The 17027-nt window shown below is 46.3% G+C and overlaps 2 protein-coding genes across 5 annotated transcripts in view; one reads left to right on the plus strand and one right to left on the minus strand.

The window, feature by feature from the left end:
- Nucleotides 1-17027, plus strand: part of LOC105469894 (centrosomal protein 63) — a 135730-nt gene that overhangs the window by 104730 nt on the left and 13973 nt on the right. The window lies entirely within an intron of this gene.
- Nucleotides 12321-17027, minus strand: part of LOC105469892 (kyphoscoliosis peptidase) — a 50536-nt gene continuing 45829 nt past the window's right edge. For 2 of the 4 annotated variants that reach the window (XM_011721472.2, XM_011721470.2), the window contains one exon: nt 12321-16867. In XM_011721472.2, the coding sequence (XP_011719774.2) occupies nt 15972-16867 (896 nt within the window). In that variant the 3' untranslated portion in view covers nt 12321-15971. The remainder of the gene's footprint in view (nt 16868-17027) is intronic. The other 2 variants (XM_011721473.2, XM_011721471.2) reach the window with 1 other exon arrangement.

The following is a 17027-nucleotide window of genomic DNA, read 5'->3' on the forward strand; positions in this document are numbered from 1 at the left end:
TAGATCTTTGTTGGTTTGAAGTCTGTTTTATCAGAGACTAGGATTGCAACCCCTGCTTTTTTTCTTTCCATTTGGTTGGTAGATCTTCCTCCATCCCTTTATTTTGAGCCTATGTGTGTCTCTGCACGTGAGATGGGTCTCCTGAATACAGCACACTTATGGATCTTGATTCTTTATCCAATTTGCCAGTCTGTGTCTTTTACTTGGGGCATTTAGCCTATTTACATTTAAGGTTAATATTGTTATATGTGAATTTGATCCTGTCATTATAATGTTAGCTGGTTATTTTGCCTGTTAATTGATGTAGTTTCTTCATAGCATCAATGGTCTTTACAATTTGGCATGCTTTTGCAGTGGCTGTTCCTTTCCATGTTTAGTGCTTCCTTCAGGAGCTCTTATAGGGCAGGCCTGGTGGTGACAAAATCTCTCAGCGTTTGCTTGTCTGTAAAGGATTTTATTTATCCTTCACTTAGGAAGCTTGGTTTGGCTGAATATGAAATTCTGGGTTGAAAATTCTTTTCTTTAAGAATGTTGAATATTGGCCCCCACTGTCTTCTGGCTTGTGGGGTTTCTGCTGAGAGATCTGCTGTTAGTCTGATGGGCTTCTCTTTGTGGGTAATCCGACCTTTCTCTCTGGCTGCACTTAACATTTTTTCCTTCATTTCGACCTTGGTGAATCTGACAATTATTGGTCTGGTGGTTGTTCTTCTCAAGGAATATCTTTGTGGCATTCTCTGTATTTCCTGAATTTGAATGTTGGCCTGCCTTGCTAGGTTGGGGAAGTTCTCCTGTATAATATCCTGAAGAGTGTTTTCCAACTTGGTTCCATTCTCCCTGTCACTTTCAGTTACACCAATCAAATGTAGATTTGGTCTTTTCACATAGTCCCGTATTTCTTGGAGGCTTTGTTTATTTCTTTTTATTCTTTTTTCTCTAATCTTGTCTTCTTGCTTTATTTCATTAGTTTGATCTTCAATCACTGATATCCTTTCTTCCACTTGATCAAATTGGCTATTGAAGCTTGTGCATGCATCACGAAGTTCCCGTGCCATGGTTTTCAGCTCCATCAGGTCATTTAAGGTCGTCTCTGCACTGTTTATTCTAGTTAGTCATTCCTCTAACTTTTTTTCAAGGTTTTTAGCTTCCTTGCGATGGGCAAATTAAACCTCAAGAAAATAGAAGAAAGGAAGCTATGAAGAGTAGCAATTAATAAATTAGAAAATGAATGTACAATAGAGAAAACAACAAAATTAAAAGTTAGTTCTTTAAAAAGACTAATAAGATTGACTGAACCTCTGACTAGATTTATTGAGAAAAAAGTAAGGATACAAATTACAAATATCAGGAATAAAAATAATAAAAAGCAAACAAGTGCAGATCTTACAGACACTAACAAAAAGGCATAAACAACTCTGGCAACAACTGTAAACATTTAAGCACAATGGATACTTTCTTTTAAAAACTCATCATACCAAAATGGACACAAGAAGAAATAGAAAATCTGAAGAGTCATATATAATTTTAAAACTGATCCTTAATTGAAAAACTTCCTACAACAAAAATATCAGGCTTCACCAGTAAATGCTTCCAAATATTTAAGGAAGAAATAAGCCTACACAACAAACTCTTTCAGAGAATGACAAAAGGGGAAATGATTCTCTTCTCATTTTATAAGACCAGCATAACCTTGAAACCAAATCTGACAAAGACATTTCAAAAAAAGAAAAGTACAGATTCTCTTATGAATATAGATGTTAAAACCCTAAACAAATTATGACCAAATCAAATGATTTATAAGAAGTGATATATAAAAAGAATAATCTATTATGACCAAGCTGAGTTTATTCCAAGCATGCAAGTTTTGTTTAACATCATCTGGAATAGCGAAATACTGAGCACTTTCACCCTGAGATTGGGAACAAGAAAATAATACCTACTACCATCATTACTTCTACCCAGCACAATCGTATCAGGAAAAGAAATAAAAGGTAGAATGACAGAGAAGAAAAAAATACTTATTCATCACCTCATACCAGTCAGAATGGCTATTATTAAAACGTCAAAAAATAACCGATATTGGCAAGGATGTGGAAGAAAGGGAATGCTTATACACTGCTGGTGGGAATATAAATTATTTCAGCCATTATAGAAAGCAATTTGATGATTTCTCAAAGAACTTAAAACAGAAATACCATTTGTCCCAGCAATCTCATTGGTGGGTATATCCCCAAAGGGATATTAACTGTTCTACCATAAAGACACATGTATGCATATGTTCATTATAGCACTATTCACAATAGCAAAGACATAGAATCAACCTAAATACTCATCAATGGTAGACTGAATAAAGAAAATGTGGTGCGTATACACCACGGAATACTATGAAGCCATAAAAAAGCATCAAATCATGTCTTTTCAGAAACATGGATGGAACTGGAGGCTGTTATCCTAAGTGAACTAACATAGGAACAGAAAACCAAATATCACATGTTATCACTTATATGTGGGAGCTAAAGATCGAGCACAAAGAAAGCAACAACAGACATTGGGGCCTACTTGAGGATGGAGGGTGGGAGGAGAGTGAGGATCGAAATACCTGTTGGGTACTATGCTTATCACCTGGGTGACAAAATAATCTGTACACCAAACCATCATGACACTCAATTTACCTATATAACAAACCTGTACATATACCTCTTAACCTAAGACAAAAGTTGAAAAAAATAATTTTTCACAGGCAACATGATTCTGTGTGCAGAAAATCCAAAAGGACCTCCCTATGAATGATTAGAATTAATTAGTAAATTTAGTAAGATAATTGGATACTAGGTCAATGCATGACAATAGTTCTATTTCTACTCATTAGAAATAAGCAATTAGAAAATGAACTTAAAAATTTATACCATTTACCACATTATCAAAAATACACCTGCAAATACCCAGAAACATATCTAATAAAAGATATGCAAGACTCCACAAAAATCTACCAAGCATTATTAAGAGAAAGTGGGAATTTGCTCACTCTAGAGTAGAAGACGGGAAAGGGAGAATGGGGCTGGAATGGCTCTCAGACGTCCACACACAGTGCCTAACACATCAATACTTGGCATTTACATTATTATGGCCATGTAAATGTCAACATATAGTACACTACAATTACATTTACTTTCTTTGTACAACTTTTCCCCATGGAGCTTGCATTTGCTTAGTTTTCTGCATACCTTTCACCAAATGGTCCTCTAAAGTCCTTAATGGCACTATACAATTCCCTCAATAATGTCAACTACATCAGGTAACCACTTTATCAGTCCCATTTTATTTTTCCCTATGACATGCCTCCTGGACGGGTCTGCCCTGCTCCTGTCTGGACTGTGTTCATCCTGTTCACTGCACAGCTGTTCTCCAGACACATCCTATTACTATCCTCTTAGGAATTTCCTTTGTCTCTTCTGTGTGAAGGAGCTTCCTGGTTCCAAGCAGACCTCTTTCTTGGTCTCTGTCCCTCACTGGGTGGAGCACTCCACCAGAGAAATGGCTCATGAGAGGCAGATTTTCTTTGAGATCTTGAATGTTTCTAAATGTTCTTATTCTACTCTCACCCTTGATTGAGATTTTAACTGAGGATAGAACTCTAGGTTGGAAATTATTCTGCAGAATGTTGAAGGTATGGTGCCACTGTTTCCTCACTTCCAGCATTGCTAGTGTGAAGTCATTCTGATTCCTGATCTGTTGCAAGTTACTTGCTTTATTTCTTCTCTGGAGGACCTGTTTGTCTCTAGTGATCTGAAATTCGTAATCACAAGCCTTAGAGTGGGTCTGTTTTCATTCACTGCTCTGAGTGTCTCACAATCCTGGGAAATTCATTGAATTATGTCTTTAATAATTTAATTCTCAGCGGATTCTGGCACAAACTAGGCATGGTGACAGTGTTTGCTGGTGTTATCATTCTCTTTGTGGAGCTCCTGTATGTCAGACATTTTCCTCAGGTCTGGGGATCTTTGGAGGTCCTCTCAAAGTCCTTTTTAATATTGAGATACAGGACAGGCACAATGGCTCATGCCTATAATCCCAGCACTTTGGGAGGCCGAAGTGGGCGAAGTGCTTGAGCTCAGTAGTTCGAGACCAGCCTGGGCAACAGAGTGAGACACCATCTCTACAAAAAAACAAAAACAAAAACAAACAAACAAAAAACCCCTCCCACACACACAAAAAACATTAGTCGGGTGTGGTGGTACATGCCTATAGTTCCAGCTACTTGGGAGGCTGAGGTGGGAAGGTGGCTTAGGCCTGGGAGGCAGAGGTGTCAGTGAGCTGAGATCATGCCACTACACTCTGCCTAGGCAAGAGAGCCACAGCCAGCCCCTGTCTCAAAAAAAAAAAAAAAAAAAAAAGACTGAGTGAGATATTAAAATGCTCTATTAGCTGTCTATGGCTGTGTAACAATTATCCCCAAATTTAGCAGCTTCGAATAATAAGTTTTTTATGACCTCACAATTTTTTGGGGTCAGGAATTTAGGAATGGCTAAAGTGGGTGGTTCTGGCTCTGGGTCTTTCATGAGGTTCCAGTCACGAAGCTGGCCAGGGCCGCAAAAATCCTCACAGGAGCTGCTTCCAAGATAGCTCACTCACATGGCTGTTGGCAGGAGGACTCAGTTCCTCACAATGTGGGCCTCTCCAGAGGCTGCTCGAGCATCTTTACAACATAGCAGCTGGATTTGCTGAGAGCAAGTGATCCGGAGAGAATAAAGAGGAGGCTATAATGCCTTTTATATCCTATTCTTGAGTGTCACACACCATCATTCATTTCTGCCACATTCTATTTGTCAGAAGAGAATCACTAAGTATGGTCTCCACTTAAGAGCATGGGAATTAGGCTCTACCTTTTGAATGTAGGAGCACCAAAGAATCCATGGACATTTTTTCAAACAACTACAAATTCTATCTGCAAACTGTGGGGGGTGTGTGTGTGTGTGTGTGTGTGTGTGTGTGTGTGTGTGTGTATGGAAGAATTGACTGACTGGCTTCCCAAAGATGGGAAAATGGGGTGCTGGTCTTTTCACTGGGGTGGTGGTCACCGATGGTACCTGTAGGCCTTTTTTCTTGGGTTGATCTGTTTTCTCAGAGTGATACCCTCCAGTTTTTGCTTTGAGGACCAAAGTCAGACAGCCAGGTTTGGGGAGTTAAGTAACGTCAGGGTTTGAGGTGGTCTCACAATTCAGTATGCAGATTGTATTTTTGAAAAACCATTCATTAATTTTTTTAACCATTAATTTTCTTCATGTGGTTTCATATGTTGATTTACAGCTGTCTCGAGTGGGAGGTTTTATTTTTCTTTTTGTCTGCTCTTTGGGCTCCCTTCATTGTCTGAGTATATTGCAGTTGCTCCTACCCAGTCCCCGGAACCCTCAGACTAGAGCCAGGCTTTGTACTGGTGACTTGGGGCTCCCGCTACACGGTTGTCCCAGCATATAATAGACAACTCACTGAGCCTAGTGGGTGGGTTGGCTCAGCTGCCCTAATTTAAGGCAGTTTTGTATAGGTAAGGCCTTAACATAGGTGTCCAGTAATGGACGGCTGCCTCATGGAGTGGAGAACTCCTGGTCCCTGGAAGGATTCTAGGAAAGACTGGGTGGTTGCATATTGGATATGGATTTCTGCATTGAAATCAGTGATTGCTACAATTTTATGAGGGGCTTGAGACTTTTGGATTCCTTAGGGAGCAGCACATCAATGTCATCCTCATCATGCTGACAGTGACTGATGTGTCGTGATGGTAGCCAAAAGTTACTGAGTACTTACTATGTGCCAGGGACTTTTCTAGTCATTGTACCATATGTTAGCTCATTTAATCCCTATAAGAAGTGTACACAGTAGGTGCTATGAGTATCCCTATTTTACTGATGAGGAAACAAAAACAGGGAGGTTCAGTAATTTGCACAAATCAGTTGGGAGGGGGCAGAGCTGGGGTTAGGAATCAGGCGGTCAGCTCCAAGTGTGTGCTCTTAGCTGGCACACTCTCCTACCAGCTGTCAAACTGGGGCTGAGCCACAGGCCTCCCCACCCTCATGACAGCCAACACTGAGGAGGAGGAGGGGTCCACAGAGCTTCTCCAAGTGAAATCAATGTGTATAGAGGAAAACTCAAGGCTTCAATCATACATTAATGGCTCCTGACCACACAAGACAGATTTCAGTCAAACAGGGGACCAGTGGCTAAGAGGCCATCTTCCCAGAAAGAAGCCCATTTTCTTCTTTTAAAGATAGACTTTAACACTCTTGTTGAGCTTTAAAAATGTCAAGTGAAGCTTTTACTGCCAGAGTGGATGCCCTCCCACAATCAGGTTAACGTGTTCTCTCCACTGTGTGGCTCCTGGGAGATGGAGAAGGGGATCTGATACTCATGAAATGAATACCAAAAGGTTCATGGTGCCCATGCTTGCCCAGTCCCTAGGGTGGGGCTATCCCAAAGGGCATAGGAGGAGGAGACAGCCTTCAAGTGCTGCCAGTATCTTGGCTTCATTTAACTTTTTAAATATAATAAAATGATGGATGTTAATTTCCAGATCTCCTTGGTGTTCATATACATTCAAATACAAATATAAGTATGAGCAAAGTGTTCACTAGGCAATCTGTAATCCCGCTGTCATTTTGTTTTAAATAAACGCTTCCTCATTTTTCCTCACCACCATCCTTTCCCCAGATGGGAGCTGCCAGGGGCTCCCCACTCCTAATATCTGCAGTTCATCAGTCATGCAGCCCAGCTGTTCTTGTGTACTCACAGTTGTGGCTGCCCCTCTGCCCTCATGCCACCAGCCTCTCCATAGCTGCCCCTGCTACCATAAAGGGGGACGTCACTGCCTTGGTCCCTGCACAGCTGGGGCGAAATGATGGCTGATTCCTTGTGTCACAGAGGCAGTCAGCCATTCCCCCTGCTAGAAACAAAGCAATCTCGGCACATGCTTAGGGCGGGTGGATTCCCTCGAGAAGAACGCCACTCCTCCCATCGATTGGTTGCCTATGCCCTGATTGTTTCCCAGAGGCAAACACCATGAGCACTCCCAGTCAGGTGGCAATTTTTCTCTTTCTGTAAATATACATTTCCCACAGGGGCAACGGAGCACACTGCTGTGCATATGCTTTCCTAGTTGAGCAAAAGAAGGAAATGACTATTTAGGATGTTGTAACTCAACAGCTGTTTTGGTCAACAGCCATGTAAACAACCCAGAGATCTATCATTTTGTTTTTGAAATGACAAGGCAATGTTCACTTCAAAAATTTACTGATCACTTATTCTAAATGCAAGGCACTGTTTAATCATGGAGATAAAAGAGCAAACACACTCAGCCTGGGCTCCTTCTCCCTGGAGTTGATATGCCTGTGCGCATTTGTGTCCTCTGAGCTGGGTGGCATGCATATTGAGTGGAATCCTCCTGGAGCTCAAGGGAGGTCAGGAGGCCCCCAGCACATCCTGAGACCTTTGGTTTGAAAGCTGACTGGTTGTCAGTCCATGGGCTAGCTTATGGGAAGCCAGTGCTCCCCACTGGTCTGAATAGCCTCTGATATGGTTTGGCTGTGTCCCCAACCAAATGTCATCTTGAATTGTAGTTTCCATAATCTCCACGTGTCATGGAAGGGACCCAGTGGGAGGTAATTTAATCATGGGGTGGTTACCGTCATGCTGTTCTCATGATAGTGAGTGAGTTCTCACAAGATCTGATGGTTTTCTAAGGGGCTTTTCCCCCTTTTGCTCAGCACTTTTCCTTGCTGCTGCCATGAGAAGAAGTATGTGTTTACTTCCCCTTCTGCCATGATTGTAAGTTTCCCCAGCCATGGTGAACTGTGAGTCAATTAAACCTTTTTCCTTTATAAATTGCCCAGTCTTTGGTATGTCTTTATTAGCAGTGCGAGAACGGACTGAACAGTCTCCTTCATTATTTTGGTCTGAGCCCCGATTTTCATTGTCTGTGGATCACTAGCTAGTCATGACCCTCTTTCCTACTGAGCCCAGATGTGGCCTCAGAATCTGTCTAAACCCAGTACCCCAGGCAATGGTGACTAAACGTCTAGAGTGCTGGTTTAATTGGAGAGAGGGAATCTCTTGGTGGGCCCTGTCTAGGTGGCCTTCTCATTCTCAAACCTTCATGGCTTGGCGTTGCCACTGGATACACCAAGCACTTCGTGGTTCTTTGTCTTTTTTATACCTCGTCCTGCAGGGGCTCCTCTTCAGAGGACCAGCCTTGAGGATAACTGTGCTCAAAGAAACCACGAGTTCGAGTGTTCCCTGGAGCATTAGTTTCCAGCGTATCAACGGGCTTCAAGACAGTCCCACATACTTAGGCTTTGCTATAGAAAATGTTTATGCCTTTAGACCCTAAATAGCTGTATTTGCTATTTTGCAGCTCTTTCCTGAGAAAACAGGTTCTTCTGGGCTTTAGAAGCTTTCCCGTTGTTTGTTGGTCTCTGTTTGGGTGGGAGTGGGATCAGCAGGTGCCCTCAGCTAAATGTTTATGTCACTCTGGGTTAAACAGAAGCATCAAGCTTAGGTGATATAATCTTCAAACAGGGCCATGGGGGAAATTTGGAGCAGGAACAAATCTAGATAAAGGAAAGAAAATTCCATTAAAACTGTTCACAGCCAAAGAATCCCTGACCACCCTCTGCTACCCACCTTTACAGACAGGATGGCCATCCTTCTCTAGTCAAGACCAAGTCCTACTTTCAGGATTTGTTCTATCTTCCAAATAGTCAGTACGTGTCCTCTTTTAGATATTGGACTTGGTAAAGGGCCTCTTCCTTTGAAGACCACCATTAGCTGCATCCTCAGCCTCCTCCAGGGTGGTTACTCCACCCCACATTCCCAGCCCTCCCCAGGATGTGGCCCTCCTCTGAGAGAATCTTGAGTTTACTTCCTCAATGTCCAGGATGTGGCATCCAGAGTTGGGCAAAAAGCACACAGGCCAGCCCTGGTGAAATGGGAACACGTGTTGACAAATGCTCAGTGGATAGTTATGGACTGCTGGGCCATAGTACTTCTCTGGCCCTGTCTTCCTAACCTCTCTTAGTTTTCCCAGTGAAACACTTGCCAAGCATTTACCAAGCACCTACTGTGTGCCAAGGGGCAGAACCAAAGCATGTGTATTCAAGGAATTCACATCCAAGGGGCAGAACCTCCAAGTATTTCCTCAATCCCAGAATCTTGTAGAAGGTTCTGGCTTAACAGATGAGTAACAAAGTGTGACATGAACGTGGAAGATGGGCAGATAATTTCCCATGGCTTGGGCAGTGGGAGGACTAGGAAGGTCTGACAGAGTGGTGGGCTGGCCTGAGCCACGAAAGCCAGGCAGGGCTTCCTCAGGCAGGAAAAGGCGTCCTGGCTAGAAGGGACAGCACATATAAAGCACGCTGGTGGGAGGTACATGGCCTGCCTGGTGTCACATGGTTGATGATTCTAAGGGGCTCTCAGGGAGAGTCATAGGAGACAAAGTGAAGAAAGCAGTATGAGGCCAGAGTTAGGGTCTAGTCTCATCCCTGAGCAATGGGGAACCATTGGTCGGTTTTAAGTAAGAGTGGAGCGTGGAACAATCCTCTTGGCTGTTGTGTTGAGGTTTTCCTGGATGGCAGGGGTAGGAGGGAGAGAAGGAGAAATAAGAAAGAAGCTGCCTTTCATCAAATTAGTCCACAGCACCTTGCAGGTGGCCCTTGGAGTACATGTTTATCCTATGTCGAAGCCCCTGTCCCTTCCACAAACCATCTTGTGAAGCCCCTTCAGTGACTGCCGGATCCCAGACGGCTTTGGGTGTGCTGACTCCACACATAGAACCCTCACCCAGTCTTTCCTGAACCCTCCATAGCATAGGCAAGTTAACTTGTGTGTGCTGCACAGGTCTCCCTTCTGGAAGAAGTTGCTGATTCTCTGCAAGGAGTGTAGGTAGCGGAGAGTCTCCAGCTGTCAACACCTTCAGGGTCTGCCTGAGCTTTTGAACTGAGACCAAGCTCTTGCTAGGCAGCCCCTGCAAATGACTGAGCATGATGGTTTCTCTAGGGCTTGGCCATTTCTGTACAGCTTCAGACACCTCTAATAAAAATCTTTGTTTTGGAACTCCCTGTTGGGTTGGCTGGGACTTGGTCAGACTTGCACCATTGTCTGAGCTGTCTGCCTCCTCCTGCTTGCCCCCTCCCTTTTGCCTTCCACAGGTATTGCCTCCAGCACACTGTTTGCATTCCTACTGTGTCTCAGCATCTGTTTTCCTGGGAATACAGCTGGCCCACCTGAACATATGATCTGTGCTGCTGTTGGTGCAAGAGGACAGGAGGGAAATAAACTGGAAGCCATGGATGTGAAGAGTCTGGCTTCGAGATGGAGCTTGTTTACCTGCAGGTGGGGCTCCACTCCTGCACCCTGTTGAGTCCCCCGCCTGGCTGTGGTACGAAGAGCTACCCTGCATACCCTCACCCAGTAGTGGAGTAGGCCGAGGCAGCCAGTATGGGGTCCGGCGAGTGACATGCATCATCGAAGGTGCTTATTATTTTGATGAAACACAACACATTTCTTTCAGCCCGTAAAATCAAAGATGTGCAAAAAGGCTGTTTTCAGGGTGTAAAACGCCCCTTGTTTCCCTGTGGTAGTGCATAGCTATTATGCCTCTGGAGCCTTTGTGCATTTTTCAGGTGTGAGTGACACGAGGCTGACTGGGTGGCCTTGGCATCTTGTTTCTTTAGAGAAAAAGGAGGAGACAGGGCTTCTTCCCGATTCCCTATAGAAACCAGTTTTTCTTTGAAGACCTACCTTTCCCACTAGTACCTAATACCAATTATGTCTTTCCAGAGATGGTGAGCTGCTTCTGGTAGGATTTCTTGGAAACCTTGTCTTAATAACCTGATCATCCTGGTGTGATAAGAATATACGAATGGGAGGCCAGTGTGGACAGTAATAGGGCCGAGAGGCTTCATCTCCCCATAGAAAGTATAAGACACAGACAGTATAGCTGAGATGATGAGGATCTGGGCTGTAGCGGGTCGTGGGAAAGGAGAGAAGGTGGAGGTGGGAGAGCAGGTGGAAGGTGGGACACATCCAGAGGGGACTGGGTTTTATCACCAGTAACTGCCATGAGTCTAACTTAGTTATCTGGTTGGATAGGGATGCATTTACTGAACTGGGGACCCAGGAGGAGTTGGGAGTAATTTGAGGGAGAGAAGTAACTCCAGTTTAGCATCTTTTGACTCGGAGATGCCTGAGATGTCCCAAAGAGGACATCCCAGTTAACTTTCAGTTTCCTTTAGTTCTGCTTGCAAAATCAGACAGAAGCAACATCCTGTCAGAGGCTGTTCTTCCCCTTTGGTCCCTCTGCTGGGCTTTCTCCAGCCCCTTGCCCTCAGGCAAGAGAGGAGCCAGCAGTGCAGTCTGCCAGGGGCTCCAGGGGCAGGCTCTTAACACAGCAGGGCCCTTCGGCTGTTCCACAGCAGGGCCCTTCAGATGTTCTGTAACTGACAACCCCAGGCCCACTGCCTGCCAGCATCTGTTCACAGAGACACGGCATCACAAACTCTCCGGACTGGAAGGGACGTTGGAGGTCATCCACTCCAGCTTTGGGGATGGCATTTTCAGACTGTTCTAATAACTCAAGAGTTACTCCTTCTTTTGTGCGGAAGACTGTTTCTTCTGACTTCCTCTTAATATGCTGTCAGGTCTCCTTCCTAAGGAGAAGCATGCTGGGCCTCGTTTTTGTGGATCTAGCAGCGAGAGACATGACGAAGCCAGATTTGGGAACACAAGTTCTTTTTGTCCTTCACACTACAGCTACGAGAATGGTCTCCATGGTTACAGCAGCTTCTCAGAAATGTCTGGATTTTTCATTTTCTGTATTTCTCTAAATATCTAATTTATGAATAATCTGCTTAGGTGAACCCTGGAAAGTTTCTGCATGTATATGAATATCAAGAAATACATATTTATATACATTCAAAATAAAAGAAAAGTAGGCTGATAGGCATTTTTGGTAAATTTTTTTCTCCCACTATAAAAATAAATTAGGATTGACTTTAAAATTTTCAGGTTAAACAAGATTCAATGAAAGAAACAGTGTCTTCATGTTCTTCAAAGGCATGTGAGCCATAGAGTGGCTGAAGCTAACCTAATTATGTTTTCTTTAATGTGAAATAGCTATTTACCCGACATTCCATTTGCATCTCACCGTCACATTCAACTGGCTGGGACATTGATTTTTTTCTAAGGCTTCCTTTGAACCTGAAAGTGTTTTTCCTGTTTCTCTCCACTCCCCACCTTGTGAGATCCATGATAAGAATGAATCAATAATTACATCATTGGATAAAAATGAATATAAATTTTATTGAAAAACAACACCAGCAACAACGTGGGGAAAGCATACTTAACAGCCACCGGCCCACACAACTCAATGCACACATTATGAGAAGTAATCACCTCTTTCAATTGCTGAATGAAAAGAAATTATAGACCTAAGATAAACCGAGGTGGGCTATAGAGGCACACCATCTTTGAAAACTCTGCCAATAGCAAATGATGTAGTGATGCTGTTAACTCTCTGTTTGCTGCAGACAGACCAGGATATCTCAGGAATTAATTGGTTTCGAGAAGAGAAAACCCACTCCTTCTAGTGAACATGGCATCTAAAACCTCAGACCACTGGGAAAACTTTTCTCCTTTTCAAGTCCTTTGAGAAGAGGATTTCACAAACTTTCTTGGCAACTCGTTCCTCCCGCTTAACAACAGGAAATAGTTCTTTATGTCTAGCCGAAATCCTTCATGCTTCAGTTAGTCTATTTATTTCCTTTTAATCTCAGCAGGCAGTGAGGAGGCTGTCCTGGTAGGACAATGTAACATATGGGGAACTCACAATGATCATAATCGGATTGAAAATGGAGTCCGGCTGAGCTGGTGGCACTTCTGAAACAAGCTGGAGAGAAGTGAACTGCAGTCATGGTGGTAGTGCCTCTGCCCACCACTCCTCCACCCTCGGTTCCCTTCTGCCCTGTGGCCTGGGGGCTGCCATCCCGAGAACTGCAAGCAGATACCCTCTGAGTTTTATCGGTTCCAATCCTTCATTGGTATAGTAATGAGTGTAGTCACAGCTGTTCCATCCAGTCCTACGTCCAGTGCTTCTGTTTCAAGAAGTGATTTCCAGGCAAAACCGTCCCATCACATCCCTTGTCTTTTCAACACACCAGGTTGCCCCCCAGGATGCCTTCACAGCTTGTGCGTGACAAAGATGTCCTCCGTGTACCCATGAGGAAGCGCTGAGAAGCCACGAGAAAGCACCTAGTGATTTTAACATAAACATTTCCACAGCATTTTCAAGTTCTGCGTAAAAAGCCGGGTGATAGAGCGACCTCGCGGCGTATAGAGCCGGCAGCTCCGCACTTCGGACACCTGGGGGCGCCCGTGCCATTCCGCCGGCTACTGGGACTCGTCGCCCGGGAAACAAAGATGGGGATTTGAAGAAAAGCCTTCAAAATGCAACTCCGAATGTCTACCCTGAGCAGCATGCGTGTAAAAATTCATGAAGATTAGATTTCATTTCATGTATTTTTACTTCAGTGGAAAGAAATGCAGGTGATTTTCTGACTGCGCCTATAGCTGTCTTTACAAAGGGGGTACTTGGTTAAATGAGAGGGAGGGGCTTGCCGATGCCCTGCGGTGCTTTGAGAGGCGGGGCCTCCCTCTCTGGTGCTGGGGACAGCTCCTATTTTGCTGGGTGGCATTCTCTGCATGCTCCAGGATGTATTGATTAATTATATTACATATCGAAAAGGTATGGGGTCTCCAGCAGGACTAGGCGAGGCAGCCAGCGCGGGGTCCAGTGAGTGACATGCGTCATCCAAGGCACTTATTATTTTGATGAAACAAACACATTTCTTTCAGCCCATAAAATCAGAGGTGTGCAAGAAGGCTGTTTTCAGGGTGTAAAACTCCCCTTGTTTCCCTGTGGTGGTGCATAGCTGTTATGCCTCCGGGGCCTTTGTGCATTTTTCAGGTGTAAGTGACACGAGGCTGGCTGAGTGGCCTCGGTGGCAGAGACTGCGGAGGGCGCAGGACCAGCCCAGGACAGTTCAGTCCCCCAGGGGTGACACCCCTTGTGCTCGATGCCCCCGGTCTGTTGGATGATGGGCACCTTTGTGAGCTGGCTCTGGGCTAGGCCACCCTGCTGGGTGGCAGTGGGGACTTTTAGGGGAGGGATCCCGTGGGATAATGAACAGAAGTGTCCAGAGCCTGGATCTTCAGTCAGGACCTGGGCAAGGGAGGCTGCTGCCACCTGGCAGTTTCCTCACCCTGTGCTCTGGATGGCCAGGCCCCCTTTGTTCACCTCTGTAGCCCAAGCATCTGGCACTTACCAAAGCACCCCATGGACATTTGTTGGATACAGGGATGTGAGGGTGAATGCCACGGAGGAAGCTGTGAGGGTCCCAGCTGGCCCTGGCTGTGGCTGAGCCTGGTGGCCTGAGGAGGGGCAGTGGGGAGAGGTACCAGGCAGTGCTGGCTCTCAGGGGTGGGGGGCACTGGGACAGCCAGGGGCCATGGAGCTGGAGAATCCAGGAGTTCGGCAGGGAGTGTGTCTGTGTGCCAGGATGGTTCTGCAGTAGCCATGTGGGGCCTCTCTCGCCTTTCCCTCTCATGTGCCCTCGCTGAAGCCAGCCTTTCCTCCGTTGCCATGGCAACAGCAGCCTGAGGCGCTGCTGAGGGCCAGCTGGGCAGCCGAGGCCTCTCAGTCTGGCCTGAGCAAGCAAGGGGCCGGGCCCTGAGCTGTCCCCATGCAAGGTGAGACTGGAGGTGGGTATCTTCTCAGAGAAGGGATGAAAGGAGATGGGATGGGACGTTTGCTCTGAGACAGGCACAAAAGCTGCTCCCGTGCAGCTGGAAGTCTTCCCAGCCCTGGCTTTGCTGGTAGAGACGCTGGGGGCAGGCAGAGCCCTGTTAAGGTGTGAGTCTCCTCGGCATTGCCGCACTGCACTACTCACCTGATCTGCGGCCAGGTCCTTATTCACGGCTATCTGCAAGGCTCCCCAAGGGCCTGGCCAGCCTCTGGAGGCTCCCTGTGGAGGCGGGGCAGGGGCCTGAGACCCAGGCTCTGCGAGGGCCTGGAGGGCACTCCAGGCCTTAGACTGAACTAACTACCCTGTGCACTCCTCTCAGAGCAGAGCTGGAGGTCTTACACCCTCAGACACAGGCTGCAGCTCTGCCGACAGTGTCCCTCCCACCTGCACAGCCACAGCGGGCATGGGCTGCTCTTTGCTTTGGAGTCTCCTCACAACTTTCTGGTTGTCACATTCCTGACTATACTTAGGGATGGTGGAGATAATCAGCTTCCAGCCAGTTGTGGGTCAGCTAGATTCCTCACCACACCCTTTTACTAGGGGTCTCGAAGAACAAGAAGTAGCTAATGAAGAAGCAGCAGGATGCGGAAGATGATCAGGTCTGGGAGGAGAAGATAGTCCAAGATTCCCTCGGGGCCTGGAGCTGTCGAGAGGCATGGTGATGTTGCTTGAAAGGGGCTCTGTGATTCAAGGACAACTCAGCCTTGCAAATCATGTCCCCTTGGGCACGGAAGAGAATTCTCTAAGCATCATGTGAAAAGCTGTCAACCTGGGCAATATCCCTGCTTTCCCACATCAGCCCTACAACAACAACAACAACAGCAGCACTAACACGAGAAGGGGCATCTGGATGCAGGTGTACAGTTTACAATACCTTAGATTTACATAGCACCTTTTTCTTCTAAAGAGCCACTGCTTCTGTCCCCTCAGTCACAGCCACACCTGAGTGAAGCCTTCGGAACACAAAGATCACAGCTCCTGTTTCAGAGGAGGGACACTGAGGCAGAGGCCTAGAAGGGATTTCATGCAGACTCAGTGGTGTCCAGGGCTCCCTGCACTTCCCTTGAGCCCTCCCTGGGGAGGTCTGGCTTGGCCCTTTGGGAGGGTAAGACCGGGGCACAGGCCTCACTGGGCATTCACCTTGTATTTCAGGATGTAGGAGTAGAAGTTGTGGTTGGCATTCTCCAGCACCATGACATAGACTTCCTGGCAGCCAGCTGTGCTGCAGCTGCCCTCCCAGTAGCCCTCGTGGTTCAGGGTCAGGGGCCATGTGTCCTGCCCCTTTACCAGGACTTTGGCAATACCATGCAGCTTCAATTTGAATGGGATGTTCCGGTTGGCAGGAAGCACACCCGACAGAGGCTCCAGCAGCTCATTGTCCTGCCCCCAGTTGCCAAAGCTCTCAGGGAACATGGGCCAGTTCACCTTGGTGTTGGCACAGCATAGGAGGTAATTAAAGACGAAGATGTAGTTTCCTGGTTCCTGCCTCTTCTTGACAAAGATCTTGAGGGCAAACTTGCCGGCATGGGGCAGCTGGACTTTCAGCTCGGTCCGCTTCTCCCAGTGCAGCTGGAAGATGTAGCGCCGCTGTGTCTCCTCAGTGATGGGGCCATCATCCCCATGGAGGGAAGCCAGGACGTTAATGCCCTCCTCTACGCTGAAGCTGATGGAGCAGCGCCCATCGCTGGTGTGGATGATAGGGTCAGGGTGGGAGGGCTTCATGATGCCCATCTGCTCCGAGAACCAGCTGGGGCCCACGGGCTGGTGAAGCTCAGCAGGCAGCCGGACACCCATGTCCACATAATTGCACTTGAGCGTGTACTCCAGCACTGAGCTGTAGATGTCGGAGTTGCCCTTGGCAAAGATCTGCAGCTTGTGAGTGCCCATGGTTGGAGGGTACACCTCCAACTTCATCCCATTCTTCCTGAGGCTCAGCAGCCCATGCTCTTGCTTGCCGTTGAGCATGAACATGAACAGTGTTGGGGCGCAGCTCTCAATGGTGACCGTGGCCTTCCCGTTCACTGTGGAGAGAAAGTCGGGGTCAACAGAGATGGGTCCAGCATGTGCTGATGTGCTGGTAAATGTCTAACAACTGTCTCCCTGGGAGAAAAACGTCTTGACTTATAGTGCTTGCCTATTTCCATGGTGTCAATACTTTCACCACAGTCCATTTCAAGCACC

The sequence above is a fragment of the Macaca nemestrina genome, chromosome 2 (genome assembly GCF_043159975.1).
Source record: "Macaca nemestrina isolate mMacNem1 chromosome 2, mMacNem.hap1, whole genome shotgun sequence".
NCBI classification, from domain to species: domain Eukaryota; kingdom Metazoa; phylum Chordata; class Mammalia; order Primates; family Cercopithecidae; genus Macaca; species Macaca nemestrina.